The following is a 21054-nucleotide window of genomic DNA, read 5'->3' on the forward strand; positions in this document are numbered from 1 at the left end:
ATAAACCGTGGTCAGTTTACAGGGGGAGGCATAACCAGGCAGGATCAGCCAGGTATTTCAGGTGATAGAAAGGGCCAAATTACACAGCACAACACTGGGCTGTATAACATACTTTAACCAGTTGTACTGCGGCAGCATGGCACGGCTGGGCGAAACGACGTTATATAACGCCGCATCGCCCTGTGGCCACTAGGGGGTGCGCACCCCCGCTCGCTCCCCGAGCCAATGCGAGTGCCAGGCAATCTCGATCAACGCCGGGCTCCCGCGATCGCTCAGGGCACACAGAGAACCCGGAACTGTGTGTGTAAACACACAGTTTCCCATTCTCTAAGCAGGGAACTGACAGATCGTCTATTCATACAGAGTATGAACAGCGATCTGTTAGTTTCCCTGCAGAGTCCCCATCCCCCTTGAGTTAGAACACTTCCTAGGACACACATTAACCCCTTCACTGCCCCCTAGTGTTAACCCCTTCACTGCCAGTGACATTTTTACAGTAATCAATGCATTTTTAATCGCACTGATCGCTGTATTAATGCCAATGGTCCCAAAAATGTGTCAAAATTGTCCGACGTGTCCGCCATGTCGCAGTCACGATAAAAATCTCTGATCGCTGCCATTACTAGTAAAAAGAAAAAAAAATTTAACAAAAATGCCATAAAACTATCCCCTATTTTGTAGACGCTATAACTTTTGCGCAAACCAATCAATATACGCTTATTGCGATTTTTTTTTTTTTTACCAAAAATATGTAGAAGAATACGTATCGTCCTAAACTGAGGAAGAAAAATGTTTTATTTTTATATATTTTTTGGGTATATTTATTATAGCAAAAAGTAAAAAATGCATTTTTTTCAAAATTGTCGCTTTTTTTTTATTACGCAAAAAATAAAAACCGCAGACGTCAAATATCGATCAAATACCACCAAAAGAAAGCTCTATTTGTGGGGAAAAAAGGACGTGAATTTTGTTTGGGAGCCACGCCGCACGACCGCACAATTGTCAGTTAAAGCGACGCAGTGCCGAATCGCAAAAAATGCTCTGGTCTTTGGGCAGCCAAATGGTCCAGGGCTGAAGCGGTTAAAGGGACAGGATTTATTATTTTTTTTTAAGGGTAACAAACACTTTAAGACACTTTTTGTAAAAATCTAGAACCCCCAAACATTATATATATATATTTTTTAAAGCAGAGGCCCTAGAGAATACAATTGGTGGGTGTTGCAATTTTTTATGTCACACAGTATTTGCACAGCAGTTTTTCAAATGCAATTTTTTGGGAAAACGCATTAGTTTTATTTTAATGCACAAAAACACAATATAATACGCAATTGTTTGGTAGACTTTAAAAGATGATGTTACGCTGAGTAACAGATAGCAAACATGTCATGCTCTAAAAATTGCGCACAAATGTTCCACGGCAACAAACGTAAATGTTACTATCTATATAGGCGACGCATTAAAAGCCTTTTACACTGGTTGCCATTAGATTTAAACAGAAAGTCTGGTGTTAGAATTAATGCTCCCGATTTGAGGTTCGTGGTGATACCTCACGTGTAGGACAATTGTTGTTTGCGTGAGTGCGGGACAGACGCATGTGTTGACCTTTGCGAGCTAACACGGCGTTGCATAACATTTTTATTTTTTAATTATTTATTTTTACACTGACACTTTAATTTATAATTTTTTTTAACACTTTTATTGATATCACAGGGAATATAAATATTCCCTGTAAAGGCAATAGGCAGTGACAGGTACTATTTATGGAGAGATCTAGGCTTTTTGTGATCAAATGTTTTTTATTTTTTAAAATGACGCCATTTCCATCCAGGGAAATCAGAAGTGATGTATACTTATTCGATCTGGTCTGTTTGCCTCTATGATCAGCCGACGGAAGCGCCTGCTGGCCAATTGGGACTCCTGCTACTTGTAAAAAGCAATCCAGCGGCTAGCTGGCCCCTGTAGCTGCAAGCATCATCCCGGTATAACCACGTGAAATCAAGCGATGTACCAGTATGTCGCTGGTCATCAAGCAGTTAAAGTGGTGGTAAACTTTACAAAGTAAATCTCTGCCAGCCACTCTCTTTTTACAGCCATAATGCACAGTGTAAGGGTTTTTTTTTTTTTAAACTGTGCCTCTAAATACTTTTTCAGATATCTTCAAGCCAGTCACGTGACTCCCGGCCATTCTACACCTCCGATCCAGGGCTACAGTGGGAGGGGCTGAGATTTCCCTCTGATGTCAGCCGGAAGGTCACGTGACCTGTAGCCCAGAATGGGAGGTGTAGAGTGGCCGCGAGTCACGTGATCGGCCTGAAGATATATCTGTAAAAAGGGTATTTAGCATTTAAAAAAAAAAAAAAAACACTTAGGTCCCTTTCATACAGGCTGTCTGATCAGGTCAGCCTGTCGATTTTTCATGCAGACCCGATCAGACAATCAATTCACCTCTATGGAGCGACAGATGTCAGTGGTGACATGTTTGCAGACATCCGCCCCTATCCGATCCGTCAAATCCAGGCGGATAGAGTTCCTATTTTCCATCCATCTGGCGCAATGGATAGGATGAAAACGGACAGGCGGTCCGTTTTCATCCGATCTCCCCATAGAGGAGAGCGGGGCTCTGACAGGTCAGTCTCTCCACATTGAGCGGAGATGGACCTGTCATCCACCTTCTCAGCGTAGATCATGGAGGGGGGGGGGGAGAGAGAAGGGAGCTGCGGATTGACGGAGGCACGTAATCTGACCATGGTAATCAGGGCTCAGCAGCCCTGATTACCGTGGTCAGTACGCAGAGGGGAACACAGGAACTGGCAGGATCAGCCAGGTTTTTTTACAGCTTAGAGAGGGACAGGTTAGACAGCACAAGAACTGTGCTGTTTAACCTACTATAAGGGTTACAACCACTTTAAATGATACCTTACTTGATACCCTTGGAAGCTGGAAATCACTGAAATAGAAACCGCTACTTCAGTAATCTCCACTTTCTTCCAGGTACCACGCCGAGCAGCTGCTCTTTTACATTGTGAACACAGGAAGTTGGCTGCTCAGCCTGGGTGTAATTCAGAGAATGCTTTGCATCCTCTAAATGAATGCAGCCATTTATTTGGATTAGATGAGGTGAAGAGGCAGGACGATGACAGTAAATACAAAACATTCTCTGAATGACACTTGTGCTTAACATCTTACCTTCTGTATTTACAAGGCCGGCCGTCCACAAGACCTGGTAGTAAGTGGAGTTCACTTGAGTAGCAGTTTCTATAGAAGTGATTTTCAGCTTCAGCCAGGTATGTCATATACATAGTTACGTACATTGGTCCAAGATGGTCCACTGTGACTAGGTATAACATGCCAAAGCCTGGAATTATCCTTTAATACAACTAAGGGGATGTCACAGCCTCTCCTCAAGAGTGCCAGATAATGCCAGAAATTGCCAGATTTTCCAGCCAGCTTCTCCATTCATAGAAGCCACACTACAGCTTCTTTGGATAAAGCTGGGTCTAAGAACAGAGAATGGGTGGATGATTGATAGCACAAAGGATACTGACTAAGTTATGCCCCATGTGCTGATTTTTATATTTTTTATTTTAGCTACACTTAGGCTTTATTCTAAAAACGCTGGAGCACATATTGAGTGAACCTGTGCCTTGCTCATGCTGATCAAAGTAATAGATCTATATAAATATTACCCCCCCCCCCACCACCACCACCACCTCCACACACTCCTATATGCGTTTGTTCCCCAATGCTGTTTGTGCATTGGAAGCATGTGACTATTCCCTTCCCTTTATAAAATTCACCTGGTTTCCTAAATCAGCCAATTGCCAGGCATCAGGGAGTAAACACAAAGGTAGGGAGGGTCCTTCATTCTTTGTTCTCTCCAACCAGATTGAGTTAGAACTCACACAGGGCTTCCTCGTACCATAGGCAATCAGAGCGGGAAAGGGGGGGGTTGAGCGAAGACTAGGTAAGTTCTGTGCTGCATTTAATTGCTCTGCTGAATATGGGCAAAGCAGAGATCCATTTTTTATTTTTTTTTTAAATCGCTGCCAACGAGTGAAATGCTATTGCCATCTGCAAACACTACGACTGTGGGAAAGTAGTCCTCAAAGCCAGTACCAATACTACAGCACACCTGGATGTGCCATCTGCTGGGCCAGAACACATAACACAATGGCTAGCAGTACATACATCTCTAATGCACAGATTAAATTGTTTTCATGAAGACTTCTAAAGTAATGTATATTAAAAACTGATGCAATGTACAGCATTAATTAGACCAGTGTTTCCCAAGTCGCAGGCAGCAGACAAGTAGATCGCATTCCCTCTGCCAACACATGCAGGCAAAGCCCCTGGGATAGTATTGGCTGTGGCGTGCTATTCTCTGCCAACCCTTCCTCCCTCCTTGTCCATCCCAGTTTCTTGTATGCGACATCATGTGTGATGGACAGTAGGGGAGGAGGACCCGGCAAGGGAACAGCACGCTACTAGAGGACTGACAACAGCCGCCACCGCTGCTACTGAAAGCCGGTACAGTAGTGTGCCCAGCTGTGTCCCCCACAATGTGCCCTGCAGTCTGTCCCATGTAGTGTGCCCAGCTGTGTCCCCCACAATGTGCCCTGCAGTCTGTCCCATGTAGTGTGCTCTGCAGTCTGTCCCATGTAGTGTGCCCAGCTGTGTCCCCCACAATGTGCCCTGCAGTCTGTCCCATGTAGTGTGCCCAGCTGTGTCCCCCACAATGTGCTCTGCCGTCCGTCCCATGTAGTGTGCCCAACATTATTGTCCAATGTAATGTGCCCTGCCCCATGTCATGTGCAGAAACACTGGATTAGACGCGCACCCCAATATTCACAGGAGAGAGAGAGAGAGAGAGAGAGAGACAGAGACAGAGAGAGAGACAGAGAATTATCAATCATTTGAAGAAAGTTTTAAACAGAGGAATAATTACTTTGACTCAATCGAGTCTCCCCAAGTGGCAGATGTCCTTAGTTCCCTTGGATGGATAGAAGCTCTTGCTGGGTTAAAGGGGATGTAAACCCTTGTGTTTTTTCACCTTAATGCAAACTTCTGACAGTGACCGCCCCCCCTAGCCCTCCCCCCGTTTTACTCACCGAGCCCTTCGTTCATTTGTTCTCTGCCCGGGGTCCTCGGCTCTTGATTGCATATATTGTGCCTGCGTCAAATCCAATGACGCAGGTGCTGGGGGGCATTCTGTGTCTATGCACGCAAATGCTGGACTCGGGAGCGCGCCTGCAAGGTAACCCCCTGGGAGAGCGCCGATGCGGGGAGGAGCCGTGAGCGCCGCCGGGTGGACCCCAGAAGATGATGATCGGGCCACACTGCGCAAGACGAACTGCACAGTGGAGGCAAGTATGATATGTTTGTTATTTTAAAAAAAAATAATAAACAAAAAGGTTTACAACCACTTTAACCACTTCCGGACCGCCCACAGTCGTTATACGTCGGTACTTAGAAGGAGGATATCGTTATAGCAGCAGCTAAATGCCATAACACCGCTATCCTCTTCTTCAGTGAGTGGTCCGGTTTAAGATAAAAGTGGTCAATGCAGCACATTTGCCGCAAGATCACTTTTAAATCGTCAGCGGGAGAGGGCCCCCCCCCCCTCACACTGCGCTCCGTGCCCTTCGCTGCTTACCAGAGCCGTCAGCAATGGCGGAGGCGATTGCGTCTGTCCCTTGCCTGGGTATGGAGACGAGTGAGGGCAAGATAACCCCCACCCGTCTCCATATCACTGCAGGGCTGAAGCAACGTCAAAACGTCACTTCTGCCCATAGCTCTTAAAGGGCCTTTTTTTTCCCCCTTTCATTTTTGTAAATGACAATTTTTTTTTTTAATCCTTTTTCAATGTAAATATGAGATCTGAGGTCTTTTTGACCCCAGATCTCATATTTAAGAGATCCTGTCATGCTTTTTTTCTATTACAAGGAATGTTTACATTCCTTGTAATAGGAATAAGTGACATTTTTTTTTAAAACAGTGTTAAAAAAAAAAAAAAAAAATTTTTAAAACGCGCCCCATCCCGACAAGCTCGCATGCAGAAGCAAACGCATACATGTCTAGCGAAACGGTGTTCAAACCACACATGTGAGGTATCGCCGCGATTGGTAGAGCGAGAGCAAAAATTATAGCCCTAGACCTCCTCTGTAACTTAAAACATGCAACCTGTAGAATTTTTTAAATGTCGCCTATGGAGATTAAGGGTAAAAGTTTGTCACCATTCCACGAGCGGGTGCAATTTTGAAGCGTGACATGTTGGGTATCAATTTGCTCGGCCTAACATTATCTTTCACAATATAAAAGAAAAAGGGCTAACTTTACTGTTGTCTTATTTTTTTAATTCAAAAAAGTGTATTTTTTCCAAAAAAAGTGCACCTGTAAGACCGCTGTGCAAATACAGTATGACAGAAAGTATTGCAATGATCGCTATTTTATTCTCTAGGGTGTTAGAAAAAAAATATATAATGTTTGGGGGTTCTAAGTAATTTTCTAGCAAAAAAAAAACTGTTTTTAACTTGTAAACAACAAATCTCAGAAAGAGGCTTGGTCCTTAAGTGGTTAAGGCACAAGCGACATTGACCTTCCGTAATAGTAGGTCAATATAAGCTGGTAAGCTTATATAAGATGACTGGCACTAGCTTTTTTTTGTGAGTTTCTTAGTGAATGTATTCAATCCACATACTATATCCGCCCCCATAGTGTTTACCAATAGGAGGACATGGAGGAGGGTGGAAGGGGAGTTTCATTTACCACTGTGTATATGTCCACGTGTGACTCTATAATCATGTGGGCTGCAAGGAAAAAAAAAAAAAAAAAAAGCAAAATAAAGAGCTTAGAGGGGAACTGAAATTGAGCATGCTCAATAGAGGACACCAGCTGGTGTACAGTGGGGAAACAGAAGATGGGAGAGACAGCTGAAGGCAAAATATTTCACACTACACAAAATGAATGCTTTAGTGGCTTTAAAAGTATGCACACTATGTTAAATAACAAGTAATCATTATTAATTTAAGGTACTTCTATAGTGCCATCAATTTACGCAGCGCTTTACATATACATTGTACATTCACGTCCCCACGTCCCCACCTTCAAGGAGCTTACAATCTAAGGTCACTAACTCACATTCATATACTAGGGCCAATTTAGACAGAAGTCAATTAACCTACCAGCATGTCTTTGGAGTAATGAGAGTTAATCATAGTCTGGGTTTAATGACACTTTGGTTCTAAAGGTTTTTTTTTTACCTTCATGCATTTTTTGCATGAAGAAAAAATAAATAAAAAACCTTCTCTGTGCAGCAGCCGCCCCTAATACTTACCTGAGCTTGCCTTACCTGAACCACTTTTCTACTGCATATTTACTATTGCAGGTCGGCTCTATTGCACAAAATCACGTACAGATTGGACACAGGGGATGCCAATCAGCGGGTCTGCGACCGGTCCCGGGAGAGACATAATGGAGATCTGCCTATGTAAGCTATGGAGATCTTGTATTCCTGCTAAGCAGGGACAGATCTCTTTTTCCCCTGTCATAACCCCCCCCAGTTAGCAAGCACTGCCTAGGGACACATTTAACCTTCTGATCAGCCTTGATGTTAACCCCTTCCCAGCCATTGTCATTAGTACAGTGACGGTGCATATTTTTAGCACCAAACACTGTATTAATGTCACTTGTCCCCAAAAAAAGTGTCAGTCAGATTTGTCCGCCGCAATGTCATAGTCCTAGAAAAAATGTAAATAATTTTTGTTTCTTTAAATTTCTGATCGCCGCTATTACAAGTAAAAAAAATAAATTCCATAAAAATATCCCATCGTTTGTAGACGCTATAACTTTTGCACAAACCAATCAATATAAGCTTATTGGAATTTTTAAACCAAAAATATGAAGCTGAATACATATTGGCCTAAATTGATGAAGAAATTGGATTTTTTCAATTTTTTTTTTTTATTGGATATGTTTTTATACCAGAAAGAAAAAAAAAGTATTTATTTTTTTTTCAAAAATTGTCACTTTTGTTTATAGCGCACAAAAAAAAAAAAAAAAAAAAAAACAGAGGTGATCAAATACCACCAAAAGAAAGCTCTATTTGTGGGAAAAAAATGACATCAATTTTATTTGGGTACAACGTGCAATTGTCAGTTAAAGTAACGCAGTTTCATATAACAAAAAAATGGCCTGGTCATTGAGGTAAAACCTTCCGGTGCTGAAGTGGTTAATGATAAACGTTTGTTCTGTTACTGGAAATATTACAGGTATTTATTTTTGGAACTGTAAAGTTATTAAGAAGTCCACTTTAAGAATTACCTTACAGAAAACCTATCTAATCCAAAATATTTGAACTGTAGGAACACATTAGATGCTCCTTTATCATCATATTCATGTCACTTGAACCAGCAGAAAAGACGCCCAAAAACGTGGGAAAAAAAAAAAGCTCAAAAGAGGCTTGAAAAAAAAGCACAAAAAAAGGGGGGAGATAAAAATGAGCTGAGGGGATTTGTGAGGAAAAAAAAATGCTTATGCATAAAAAAGTTTGAAGAAGCTCAATAAAAATGCACAAAAAAAAGGACAAGCTTCTCCAAGCTTTTATAGGCAGAGAAATAAAAGCAGCTTTTTTTTTTTGGAGCTGCAGTGTGCATGAGCCCCACTTTTTCATTATTAATCAGGGATGACACGGACCATTTACCACTAGCAGGGGTGCTTACAGCAATCAGCTTTTATTTATATAAAACCTCCCTCACAAAAAAAAATAGTTTGCTGTAACTGATTATAAAGTATTAGCTGGAATTCAGCTTCAGTTTGTATTTAATTTAGTATTCAAATCTGCTAGTACTTTTAAAAACACTCCCTTTCCCCCAACTGACAATGCTGCTGTCCAAATTTGCCACCGGTGCTCCATTCATCAAGAGTGGTATCTCTATAATATAGGTGGTGTGTTACTGGCCAGATTACTGAGGAAGACAGGAGGGAAAAAAAAGCCTAAAAAAAAAGAAAACGAATGCAACCACCACATCTGATGACAGGTAAGCTGCAATTTTGGGTTTAATAACACTTTAAAGCAGTAGCAAAGTCTACTTTTAACTTGTACCTATAAGTGAGCCTATAATAATAGCTTACATGCAGGTACAGTAAATATCTCCTAAACGTGCACTGTTTAGGAGATATTCACATGTATAGTAGCCGGCGAGGTTATTGGCACATGCGCTCTGAATGGACAGGACGCTGGAGTGTGCCGTCCATTCAAAGCGCTGTGCAACCATTGTGACTCCCGTGTGCATACGGGGGGGGGAGTGACGTCATCGTGGCCCGACCATGCAAACAGCCGTATTGTGTGAACCCGAAAGGGAGACCGGGTGAAGATGGATGCCCTGTCAGCAGTGACAGAGTGTTGCTGGAGTGATCTGCTTTACAGGCAAGTCTGTCATAATGTGCCAGTATGCAATACATGCTAGCACAATATTACTTTATTTTTTATAACAAGAGTTAACACTTTGAACTTGCTCTCCCCTGTACAAGCAACAGAGGCGGAGGTTAAGAATCACACATTAATGATGATTAAAGACCTAATTTTAACTCCATGGGAAAGCTATTAATACAAATGAAAGCGACAGAAGAAACGGACATGCTGACATCAACCATTATTACACTTGACAGGGAACTGTAGTGATCTTCCAGTTGGCGGTACTGTTCCTCGGCTGCAGACAGCAACGATGATTCTTAAAAGGGAACCCATGAGAACAGATCTATGAGAGATGCCATTGCTGACTTGTTTTAAAGGCGCAGGCTCTCAAGGATGTCATTCTGATCTGGGCTTCACTACTTGGTGAACAGCCAAGCCACCAGTAAAGTCTAAAGTTTAAAGGTCTGTATTGTATACATGTTCCAGGTCAGCGACACACCTGGTTGTAAAGTCAGGCACCTATAAAGTCATGGACAAAAATATTGACACCCCTGCATTTGTCAGATAATGCACCACTTCTCCCAGAAAATAATTGTTACAAATGTTTAGGCATTCTCATGTTTATTTAATTTTGTTTCTATTGGTATGACACAAAAAAGTGGAGAAAAAAAAAAAAAAACTCAAATCTGACACATTCCAAGCAAAACTCCAAAAATGGACTGGACAAAATTATTGTCACCCTCAATTTAATATTTGGATGAACACCGCTTGGAAACATTTCTGAAAATCAATGGCTTCCTGTAACCATCAATGAGTTTCTTACACCTCTCTACTGGAGGTAGAGGTTTTGGATCACTCTTCTTTTGCCACCTTCTCCAGGTCTCTCAGATTGGAATGTTTCCTTTTCCCAACTGCTGTTTTGAGATCTCTCCACGGGTGCTCTATGGGGAGTTACTGTATCTCACAAAAGTGAGTACACCCCTCACAATTTGGAAAATATTTTAATCTATCTTTTCATGTGACAATACTGAAGAAATGACACTTTGCTACAATGTAAAGTAGTGAGTGTACAAGTTGTATAACAGTGTAAAGTTGTTGTCCCCTCAAAATAACTCAACACACAGGTCAGGAATATCTAAACCGCTGGCAACAAAAGTGAGTACACCCCTAAGTGAAAATATCCAAATTGGGATCAAAGTGTCAATATTATGGTGTGGCCTTAACCCTCTTGGGTATTGAGTTCACTAGAGTTTCACAGGTTGCTACTGGAGTCCTCTTCCACTCCTCCATGATAACATCAAGGAGCTGGTGGATGTTAGAGACCTTGCGCTCCTCCACCTTCCATTTGAGGATGCCCCACAGATGCTCAATAGGGAGGGTTTAGGTCTGGAGACATGTTTGGCAAGTCCATCAACTTTACACTTAGCTTCTTTAGCAAGGCAGTGGTCATCTTGGAGGTGTGTTTGGGGTCGTTATGTTCGAATACTGCCCTGCGGCCCAGGAGGGGATCATGCTCTGCTTCAGTATGTCACTGTAATGGCATTCATGGTTCCCTCAGTGAACTGTAGCTCCCCAGTGCCAGCAGCACTCATGCAGCCCCAGACCATGACACTCCCACCACCATGCTTGACTGTAGGAAAGATACACTTGTCTTTGTACTCCTCACCTGGTTTCCGCCACACACACTATTTCCCAAAGACAACCCCTAGATCTGACGCTGAGCATATGCATTCTATTTCTTTGGTCGACCATGGTGAGGCCTGTTCTGAGTGGAACCGGTTAAACTGCTCTATGGTCTTGGCTAGCGTGCTGTAGCTCAGTTTCAGGGTCTTGGCAATCCTCTTATAGGCTAGGCCATCTTTATGTAGTGCAACAATTCTTTTTTTCAGATCCTCAGAGAGTTCTTTGCCATGAGGTGCCATGTTGAACTTCCAGTGACCAGTATGAGAGAGTGAGAGCGATAAACGCCAAATTGAACACACTTGCTCCCCATTCACACCTGAGACCTTGTAACACTAACAAATCACATGATACCGGGGAGGAAAAATGGCTAATTGGGCCCAATTTGGATATTTTTACTTAGGAGTGTACTCATTTCTGTTACAAGTGGTTTAGACATTAATGGTTGTGTGTTGGAGTTCTTTTGAGGGGACAGCAAATTTACACTGTTATACAAGCTGTACACTCGCTACTTTATATTGTAGCAAAGTGACATTTCTTCAGTGTTGTCACATGAAAAGATTTAATAAAATATTTACAAAAATGTGAGGGTTGTACTCACTTTTGTGAGATACTGTAGATCTGGACTTATCACCGTCCAGTTCAGTGCACTCCAGTGCATTGTCATTTCTGGGTGCTTTTTGATGTGTGCTTTGATGTGTGCTTTCCTGAAGCAGCAAAGCAACCCCAAAACATCAGCGAACCTCCACCATGTTTGACTGTAGGGACTGTATGCTTTTCTTTAAAAGGCCTCATTTTTTCTTCTGAAAACAGAAGAATGATGGGCTTTACCAAAAAGCTGCAATTTTGTTACATCTGTCCACAGCACATTCTCCCAAAAGGATTTTTGGCTTCCTCAGGTAAGTTTTGGAAAAACTTTAATTTTTCTCTTTCATCCACGTCCAGGTAGATTTGCTACAGCGTCATGGGCTGTAAACTTCTTGACAATGTTGCGCACAGTGGACACAGGAACATTAAGATCTCTGGAGACGGACTTGTAACCTTGAGATTGTCCATACTTTTCCACAATTTTTGTTCTCAAATCCTCAGACAATTCTTTGCTGCCCTTTCTCGTCTCCATGCTCCGTGTGGCACACAGAGACACACAACAGAAAGGCTGAGTACATTTTTCACCATTGTAACTGGTTGGCGGTGTAATTTCTATATTGTCAGCACCTGTTAACTGATACAGGCAGTTTAATCACAAATTACAAGGGCATCACAAAGTTGGAGTGCAGTTGTTTCTTACAATTTTGAAAAGGTGCCAATAATTTTGTCCAGTCCATTTTTGGAGTTTAGCTTGGAATGTGTCAGATTTGGCTTTTTGTTTCTCCACTTTTTTTTTTTTTTTTGGTATCATACCAATACAAAACAAAAGAAATAAATACAAGAATGCCTAAACATTTATAATTGCAACAATTTTCTGGGCGAAGTGGTGCATTATTTGACAGAAATGCAGGGGTGCCAATATTTTAGGCCATGACTGTATGTCTTTACATTTATGGCCCTAGCATGAAACCTTGGAAAAATGGTTTTGGCTACAGTGTTTCCAGGCAAAAACAACAAAAATGACTGTGCTGTTTAAAACCTGTAATTAAACACTCATACCATAGTCTTAAGTTTTCCTTAGTTTTTATACCTTTAATTTAAAGAGTAACTCCACTTTTGTTGAAAAAACAAATTATTATTAAAAATATATTATATATAAAAATCAAACAATCCCCTCTGGGTGATCAATGTACGTTGCAAGGATTTTGGCAAAGTTTGTTGCAGATTCCTACCGGTTTCTGCTCTAAAGAAAAAGCTATTTGCTTGCTTATGTCAGTGTGTAGAGTGAATCTGAATTGGGAGTGACTTTTTCATTATTAATCAGCTGACACACTTTTAGAACAATTACACAGCAAATGTCAGAGCCACTGCATACCTTTTCTAGCCTAATGTGTGCAAGTATTGAAACCACTGAATCGGCATGGCACAGCTTTTTTACAAAAGGTAAGAAATTATGGTTTGTGTACGGTATTTTATAACAGGTTACTTCTGAAGCAAACCTGTGAACAGTTGGAACAAAAAAAGTAAAAATTCCTCTGCATAGCAGGTGCCCTCTGGTGCCCCCTTCAGACGTCAGTGTCTCCAAGCTGCTCTGACACAACCTGGGGGCCACATAAGAAAAGCTGAACTCGTGCATGTGTAAAATGTTGGAGCTGCAGTTTCTCTCATTATAGCACGAAGCCTATAATGTGATGGTAGTAAAGGTAGACCACCTCCCCCCCTTCACTTATGCTGCAATGCCCACATCAATATCATTAGAACAGAAGCAGGAAAAGAACAGCCATGAAGATGGATAAAATCCTCCCAATGTATATGGGATTTCTCTCTCAACAAAAATGTATTTTCACTTTAATATTCGTAGGCGACAGGCCCACCCTTATTTAAAGTTGGGATTTAGATATAGGCTTGTCTTAATCTCTATGGATGGTCAAATAAGTAAACATGATTTTTTTTCAGAATTTCCTTCCCTCAGATTAATTTTATGTACTAGCACCCTTTAGGCTATTATTTTCATTTATAACAGTCTGCGTTAAGCACTAAGTGATCGCTTAGAAAGGGAGAAAGAAATGAATCATAGCAGAGCCCGAGACACAGGCAGTGCAGTCTTGTCCATGATTGCAGAACAGGAAACGGTACAGCAATAGTGACCTCTAGTGGCCATAAAAAGTTCTGCAAGACACTGGTATTTCAGGTGAAAAATGAGAATAGGATTTTTGAACTCATCGTAAAATCCATTTTTGGGGATTCCATTGCAGGACACAGAAGATCATAAGATCTCCTGTCCTGTACTCAATACTATGCTCTAGGTTATGGATTTCACTGATAAGTCAAAAATCCTATTTTGCGCATTGTACAGGACAAAGGCTTTTTTAACCCCTTCCAGCCCCGGGATCCCGTTAAAAAGCTCTGGAATCAGGGGAGGGAAATCGGTCGGAAAGGATCAGCAATCATGTAGCCAGTATGATTGGTTGTCACAGGGGTTACATGATTGGAGCCAGTTCCATAGGCTACCAATCCATAGCAGGGACCAAGAGCTGCCTTTGCCAGCTCGATCTCTGTGTTGGGGTCTCTCAGCACAGAAACGTTGATTGTCCAGTGACACATGTGAGCACTAAAGCTCACCCTTTTCCCGCTGCACATACAGTGAGTGTTATGCAGGCAGCAAAAGAATAAATTGTTATGACTGGAATATGCAAAAGAAGTCAGACTGAGGGGTGGACAAAAGCCACGTCAACAGGCCGATATAACAAACCGGTCAAGAAGGTCTTGAGACACTCAGAGCAGCTCATAGCACCTTATGCTTAAAACTGGCATCAGAGGTTTGAACATCCATCTGGTAAAACTTAACAAAAGCCGTTAACAGTATCTGGCTCCCAACGAACATTTGCTTGTATAACAGAGGGTCTGACCCATCAATCCTTTTTACCTGTTATCTTTTCTTTAGTTGGTAAGGACATCAGTCCATCCAGTTGAACCTGTGTGTGTGTAAGTATTATGCCACTTTCCATATCCCTGAATATTGTGTATAATAAGATGTTCATCTAAGAATTTTTTGAAATTAACATTACCTGCTGCAACCACCGATTGTGGAAGAGAGTTCCACATCCTTACAGCTCTAACAGTAAAACACATTTTAAAAGTAAAACGCAGTTTAAAGTTGAACCTTTTCTCATTCATCTTCATTGGACTGGCCACGTGTCTTCATGAGTGACCAAAGAGACAGAACAATTTCCTCCCAATGCTGGAATCACCATTAAGTTATTTGTATATCTAGTATGTGAAACTTCCCCGAAAACGAAGCTTTCCAGCGATGCGATGTCATGGCTGGAGGCCGCTTCCATCTTCACCCGTCTTGCTTCCGGGTTCGCAGGTTCCATCTCTGTGACTGGCCTGAACCGCAATGACGTCACTCCCGCTCAAGCATGTTGGAGCCGCCAGTCACGGCCCAGGACTATAAAGCAATGGCACAGGTGGCCGTTCCTTCAAAACAGATGCGCCAGTGATGTCACTGGCTGCATGTACAGTAAATACCTCCTAAACGGTGCACGTTTAGGAGATATTGACACTACCTATAGGTAAGCCTTATTATAGGCTTACCTATAAGGTAAATTCCTCTTTAATAGGCTAGGTGTTATATGTAATAATCCACATTTATATACCACGATCCTATTCACTCCAGCTGAGGACAAAATGGAATTTTCAAATAACATACTGAGGATGACGGCAATAGGATTACACAAATTGGAACCTGTCTGTAGGGAGATTTCCTATCACTTTCTGTCGTAGTAAATGCATTTCTTCAATGAGGACAAACGAAACGAAAACTTGACTTGTTCCAGCCTCCCCACTGGCCACCTGTTGAAGGGTTTCTATTCTGCATCCTCATTTAGGAGGTCCTTTTTACTTCCTGTCTTGCTAACACAAGAAGAAGTGAATGGAAATAGTCCCCATGGGGACACAAGCATGACAGACGTTGGAATGCTTTCCAGTTTTGTTCAAACTTTTAAAAGTTCTGGTTAGAATTCTCCTTTAATATAGCAAGATAAATTACATATACCAACGTTTAAAATGAACTTCAAGATTGTTGCAGCCACTCTATTGTATTCTCGCATTTAAGAATAAATTAACCTCAGGAGTTTAAACTGAAGATTGGAAGCAAGGTTCTTCTGCGTTCCCAACATGGACCCTATAACTCAAGCTACTAAAATGAAAGCCAGTGTTTTACTGGTCCATGCACAGCCCTTTTGCTAAATTCTATGCAATGTTGATACACTCCACACAGAAGCATTAGAAGGTTGCACATCAAAAGGCTCTGTTCCCATCCAGAAACACAGGAGAAATATGGGCAAAATCTGGCTGTGTGGGAATAAATATAATACATAAATTAAAGCGAACCTGAACCCTCAGAAGAGCCAGCCATTTAGTAGCTCTGCCTGAATACCGCTCCTGGATGATGACAATAGACACATGACCCCTTATCAGATGTTGCTAGAGCTGGGACCTGAAAGTCACAGGTAGCCTGGAGCACTTGTCAGGCAATTGTAAAAAAAAAAAGTTTTACTGGCAAATTACAAATTCACACAGCTGAGGGGTGTAAAACAGCACAGTGCCAAGAGTTTTTTTTCAGCTGTAAAGTTATACTGGTTTTAGCATTAGCAACTCAAAGACCGATTTTACTTGTCTCCTGGTGATGCTCTTTAAATAGGCAAAGACTTTGCCAGTTGCTCTTTACACTCACCAGCTCCCCACCGGGAAGGTTCACAGATGAAAGCAGCAATACAGAGTCCAGGCGTGTGTTTGTATCCACTTTCCATCGCTTCTGCTGTACCTGCAGAAACAGATAGTTAAACAGTAAAACCTTTATGAAGGATTATTCTAATCATACTTGCAGTCAGGTATGATCTTCTATCGCATAGAAAAGGGAAGACACATATATTGAGAGGAAAAAAAGTGCTGCTCACCCCGAATATTGCAATATGGGAGGGTTCCCCCAATGGGCTTTTTAGGCAGCGGTATTCAATAAGTGCAAACAATGTATATTAAAAGATTTTATTAATAAGGTAAGTGGTATAATCATGACAATTAAGGTATGACAATTTAAATATGAACACTGGTGACAAAAGACTATTAAAATTCAAAACAAAATTGTTATACAACTTGGCATATTACATGCATCTGTGCATATACGCGTTTCAACCCTTAACAATGGGGTCTTCTTCAGAGGTTTTGGTTTGCTGTAAGAGATTATATATTAGATACCAATTCACTGTATATAGAAAGAAGATCTGAAGGTTCGCAAAGATAAGACGAAGAAACAACTTCCTTACAAATTTTGTAATGTTAAAATTGCAGTCTATGGCACTTATGCCACCTCAAGGAAGACCCAGAAAATAATTGCAGGAGCTGTTTTTTTTTTTTTTTTTTTTTTGTAGCAGCAATTAAGACAGCACCCATTGAAATTAATGTGTTTGACTTGTCATGCGACTTTGTGCCCCACGTCGTAGCAAGTCACAAGTTGCAGCAGTGTGAACCAGAGGTTAAAGTGGCTGTTAACCCACTTCTTTTACATCATCTCATCCTCTCTGCACCATTATCAGAAGTTTCCCTGTGCCTGTGTTCTGTAAAAAAAACTGCACGATTCCACTTGTACGAGCTCTGCTCCAGGCGCTCATCTAACTCCTCTCCCCTGTTCTGTCTCTGGCTCATAGCTTCAGTGGGCAGGGCCGTGCCCTCCCGCTGACATCAGCCGGGGAGAAGATGGAGAGAGGAGACACAGAACGCCGAGCCACCTACAATCAGCTGAGTGGAGCTCATACAGGTAGAATTGTGCAGTATTTTTACAGAACACAGGCAAACTTCTGATAATGGTGCAGAGAAGATGGGATGATGTAGAAGGTATGAGAGCATGTAGAGCAGCAGGAGTGGAGGGAGGGGGGGTGTACATTGTACAAGCAGAGAGGGGAGGGGGGAGAAGGACACAGGTGACAGACACGGAAGAGCAAGCTGCAGCTGATGGAATCTTGCAAACGGACCACGATGTCAGGGCTCAGCATCCTTGATTATCGTGGTCCGTTTGCAGAGGGGAGGGCATAGCTAGGCAGGATCAGACAGGTATTTCAGGTGTTATGGGGGGTTCAAATGACACAGCACAAACAATGTGCTGTATAACATGTTTTAAAGGAACAGGATCTGTATATTTTTTGGGGGTTAACAAACGCTTTAAAGGCCTGCAAAAAAAAAACCTGCTACAATTTTTACATTGTATATGTTTAAAAGAAATGAATGGCCAAAGCTTTTTTTTTTTGTTTTTCTTTAACCATACTTCTCTTCTAAAGCCCGCTGTCAGCTGAGGTCACAGAGACGGTTTAGGTTAGGAAAGGATCTCCGACCATATTGCTGGGATCCTCCCAGCTGCCTAACTGACAACTGGCTTCGGCTCTCAGTGCAGTGCAACCCACCCCCTCCCCACTGACAGCCCTGTTCTCTGCTCATAGTTGACCGAGAACTGAGTAATCAGCAGTCATGTGATCACTCAGTTCTCAGGTTTAGAGCCAGCAGGGAACAGCTGCAACATCACAGTGCTGCTGCAGCATAGAGGGGAGTACAGATGTTTGTTTGTTTTTTTAAACTCCACACCTCCCTTAACCTGGAAGAAAATTGCTCTGCCGCAACAGAAATAAAATAAATAAATAAATAAAACACCCCAATTCGGAATGAGTGGGTGAAATGCACCAATGCATGGGCAGCCACAAAGACAGCACATACCTCTGTAATTCTTCCCACAACAATATCGCCAACTTCTCCATTGTACCTAGAAAACAAATAACACAGATTAAATATAAAAAAGTCCAAACCAAGATTGGATGAGAAGAGATGAGAACATGAAGTTTCAATTTTTAGCCTGCTTTTGACAATGCTAGCTGCCTGGCTGTCACAACTAACAAAATAAGGACTTCTGACTTTTCAGATATGCATGCTTGCTCAATGTCAGTGACGTATAGGGTATTGAAAGAGAAGGGTGGGGTTTGAAAAAAAAACAAAAAAAAAAAACCTATATACTCACCTAGGTGGATGCAGCATCAGATCAATCCTGAATCTGTCCCCCGCTGCATCTAAGACTGAGAACTGAGCAATCAAACACCATTGATTACACAGTTCTCGGACTTCAGTAAGCAGAGAGCCGGTAAAGTTGGTCACCTGCTCTGTGCTCTGCCCCTTCAGCACTCACAGGAGCACCAGGCTGTGGTGGGGGTCCCAAGTGGCTGGCTTGGGCTGTAAGCGGAGAGGCTGAGCCACCTGCCAGCCTGGCATCTGGGTGAATCCTGACATTAATGTCGGAATCCTTCCAGAGTCTGGACCAGCTGAGTGATGTCAGGCGACAGTGGATTTTAGCCTGCTGGCGGCTGAATCCAGGTCACAGGACAAAGTACACTCCTGTGACCTGCAGAAGAAGTAAAGCCAAGAAGTAAAGCCAAAGCATGTTTTGCGTAGAGCAAGGGAGCTGCCATTACCATACTCTATTACAATGGCCAACCCGGAGCACTTTTGAAAACTTACATAACTTTCCTCTGGCTCTTCTAATCAGCTCACTGATTTTTCCAGAAGTCTGCACTAAGATACAAGTCAGATATTAGATATCCCCTGTAACAAAAAATGTCATTTTTGGTGAGATACTCCCAATAGGAAATCACGTCTAAAAGGGATGCAGGCCCAGCAATTTTTCTCAGTAGAGCCCTACAGCTGCAGCAGCCGTTTGATAATTATGAAACCACTCCCATTACACTCACTTTGCACATGGACACAGAGGAACAAACAGGGATTTCTTCAGACTAACAAAAGTTAGGAATCTGCAACACAGTTGGTTAAAATTCTTGCAGTTTATATAGATCATCCAGAGGGGAATGTTTTTTTCTCAACAAAAGCGAAGTAGCGCTTTAAGGATAAATGAGTGCAGCACCTAAACCACCTATCTAGCTATAGAGATTTCACAACACCAACAACCATAAATATATTAAAAAAAAAAAGCTAATTTTATGCAATATTACAAAATTAAAAAATATCAATGTTGGCTGCACAATCAAAACAAAGTGCTACATGCAAGTAACCTTAAAAAGTACTGTCATAATATGCACACCAACCACCTTTTGTAAAGCCCAATTAGTAAGTATACAGTGGCATATCTTGGGTTTCTTTAAACGAGTGCATAGGTGAAAATCTTGGGTTGGCTTCATACCACCACCTTCAAAAAAGTGATGAGCCTGGGCATCTTTGGATCCTAGTCTGAACCCACCTGAGCAAGCCTACCAGGAAGCCGTCACTTGACAGGGGCAGTCGTCTAATATTCTACATTCCCTGCCCCACAGCTTCACGTATACAAGTGCCATGTACACACATGGCTGCAAAGCAGGGAATGCTTCACCCTCTTATTGCTGGCCCAGTACAGTGATAGCTACTTGGCGTGTTTGCTCTGGTGGCATGGGACAAGGATCCAAAGAAGTCAAAGCTCATCCCTAAACAGAAACCGCCTGCAGTGCTGACCACCACTCAATCTGTACGCTCACCTTCTAACTTATGCTTCATATAGTTAATAAGGCCAGAGCTCCTTCTTAGGGGTTAAATAGCAACCAGGAACCAGTTTTAATGATCAAATATCCAGGTATCAAAGCTCAAGAATATACAGGCGGTCCCCGGGTTACAAACAAGTTAGGGTCTGTAGGTTTGTACTTAAGTTGAATCTGTTTGCAAGTCGGAACAGGGACATTTTTTTTTTTTTTTTTTTTAAGTGTAGCTCCAGCCAAAAAAAAAAAAAAAAAAATTAAGCTTTTTGGATAGCATAGGGAAGGGTTATCACCCCTGTAACATTTGTTTTGCTGCCCCTGTTCAGAAGATTTCACCTCACTTTCTGTCCCAATGACAATTGGATTTTCGAAAATGTTGGGTTGTTGTGGAAACAAACCTTGGTGATAAAACTTCAGTGGAGACACCTTTTCCCATAAGAACTCTTAGAGCCGGTTCGCACTGGGGCGACTTGTCAGGCAACTTAGCCGCCTGACAAGTTGCGTTCTGTTCTGTACAATGGAACCGTTCTAATAGGAGCAACTCAAGTCTCTCCGACTTAGACAAAGGTTCCTGTACTTCTTTTGGGGCGACTTCAGGCAACTTGCATTGACTTCTATACAGAAGTCGTTTTGCAAGTCGCCGCTGAAGTCGTGTGCAGGTCGCGTTGTCCCTGTGTGAACCGGCTCTTACAGGAGTGAATTTCCCTTCCTAGGGGGAGATTTCCTCCCACTTCCTGTTTCACTCTTTGTAAGTAGGAGTCTTTTCTAAGTCGGATGTTTGTAACTAGGGGACCTGTATACAGTCCCATAGTGCTT

General features: G+C 42.0%; 1 protein-coding gene across 1 annotated transcript in view; it reads right to left on the minus strand.

The window, feature by feature from the left end:
- Window positions 1-21054, minus strand: part of EXOSC2 (exosome component 2) — a 79886-nt gene that overhangs the window by 20321 nt on the left and 38511 nt on the right. The window contains exons 3-4 of the mRNA XM_073600476.1: window positions 18446-18491; window positions 16419-16508 (exon numbers count right to left, since the gene is read on the minus strand). Of these exons, the coding sequence (XP_073456577.1) occupies window positions 16419-16508; window positions 18446-18491 (136 nt within the window). The remainder of the gene's footprint in view (window positions 1-16418; window positions 16509-18445; window positions 18492-21054) is intronic.

This window comes from Aquarana catesbeiana, linkage group LG09 (genome assembly GCF_042186555.1).
Source record: "Aquarana catesbeiana isolate 2022-GZ linkage group LG09, ASM4218655v1, whole genome shotgun sequence".
In the NCBI taxonomy this organism is placed as follows: domain Eukaryota; kingdom Metazoa; phylum Chordata; class Amphibia; order Anura; family Ranidae; genus Aquarana; species Aquarana catesbeiana.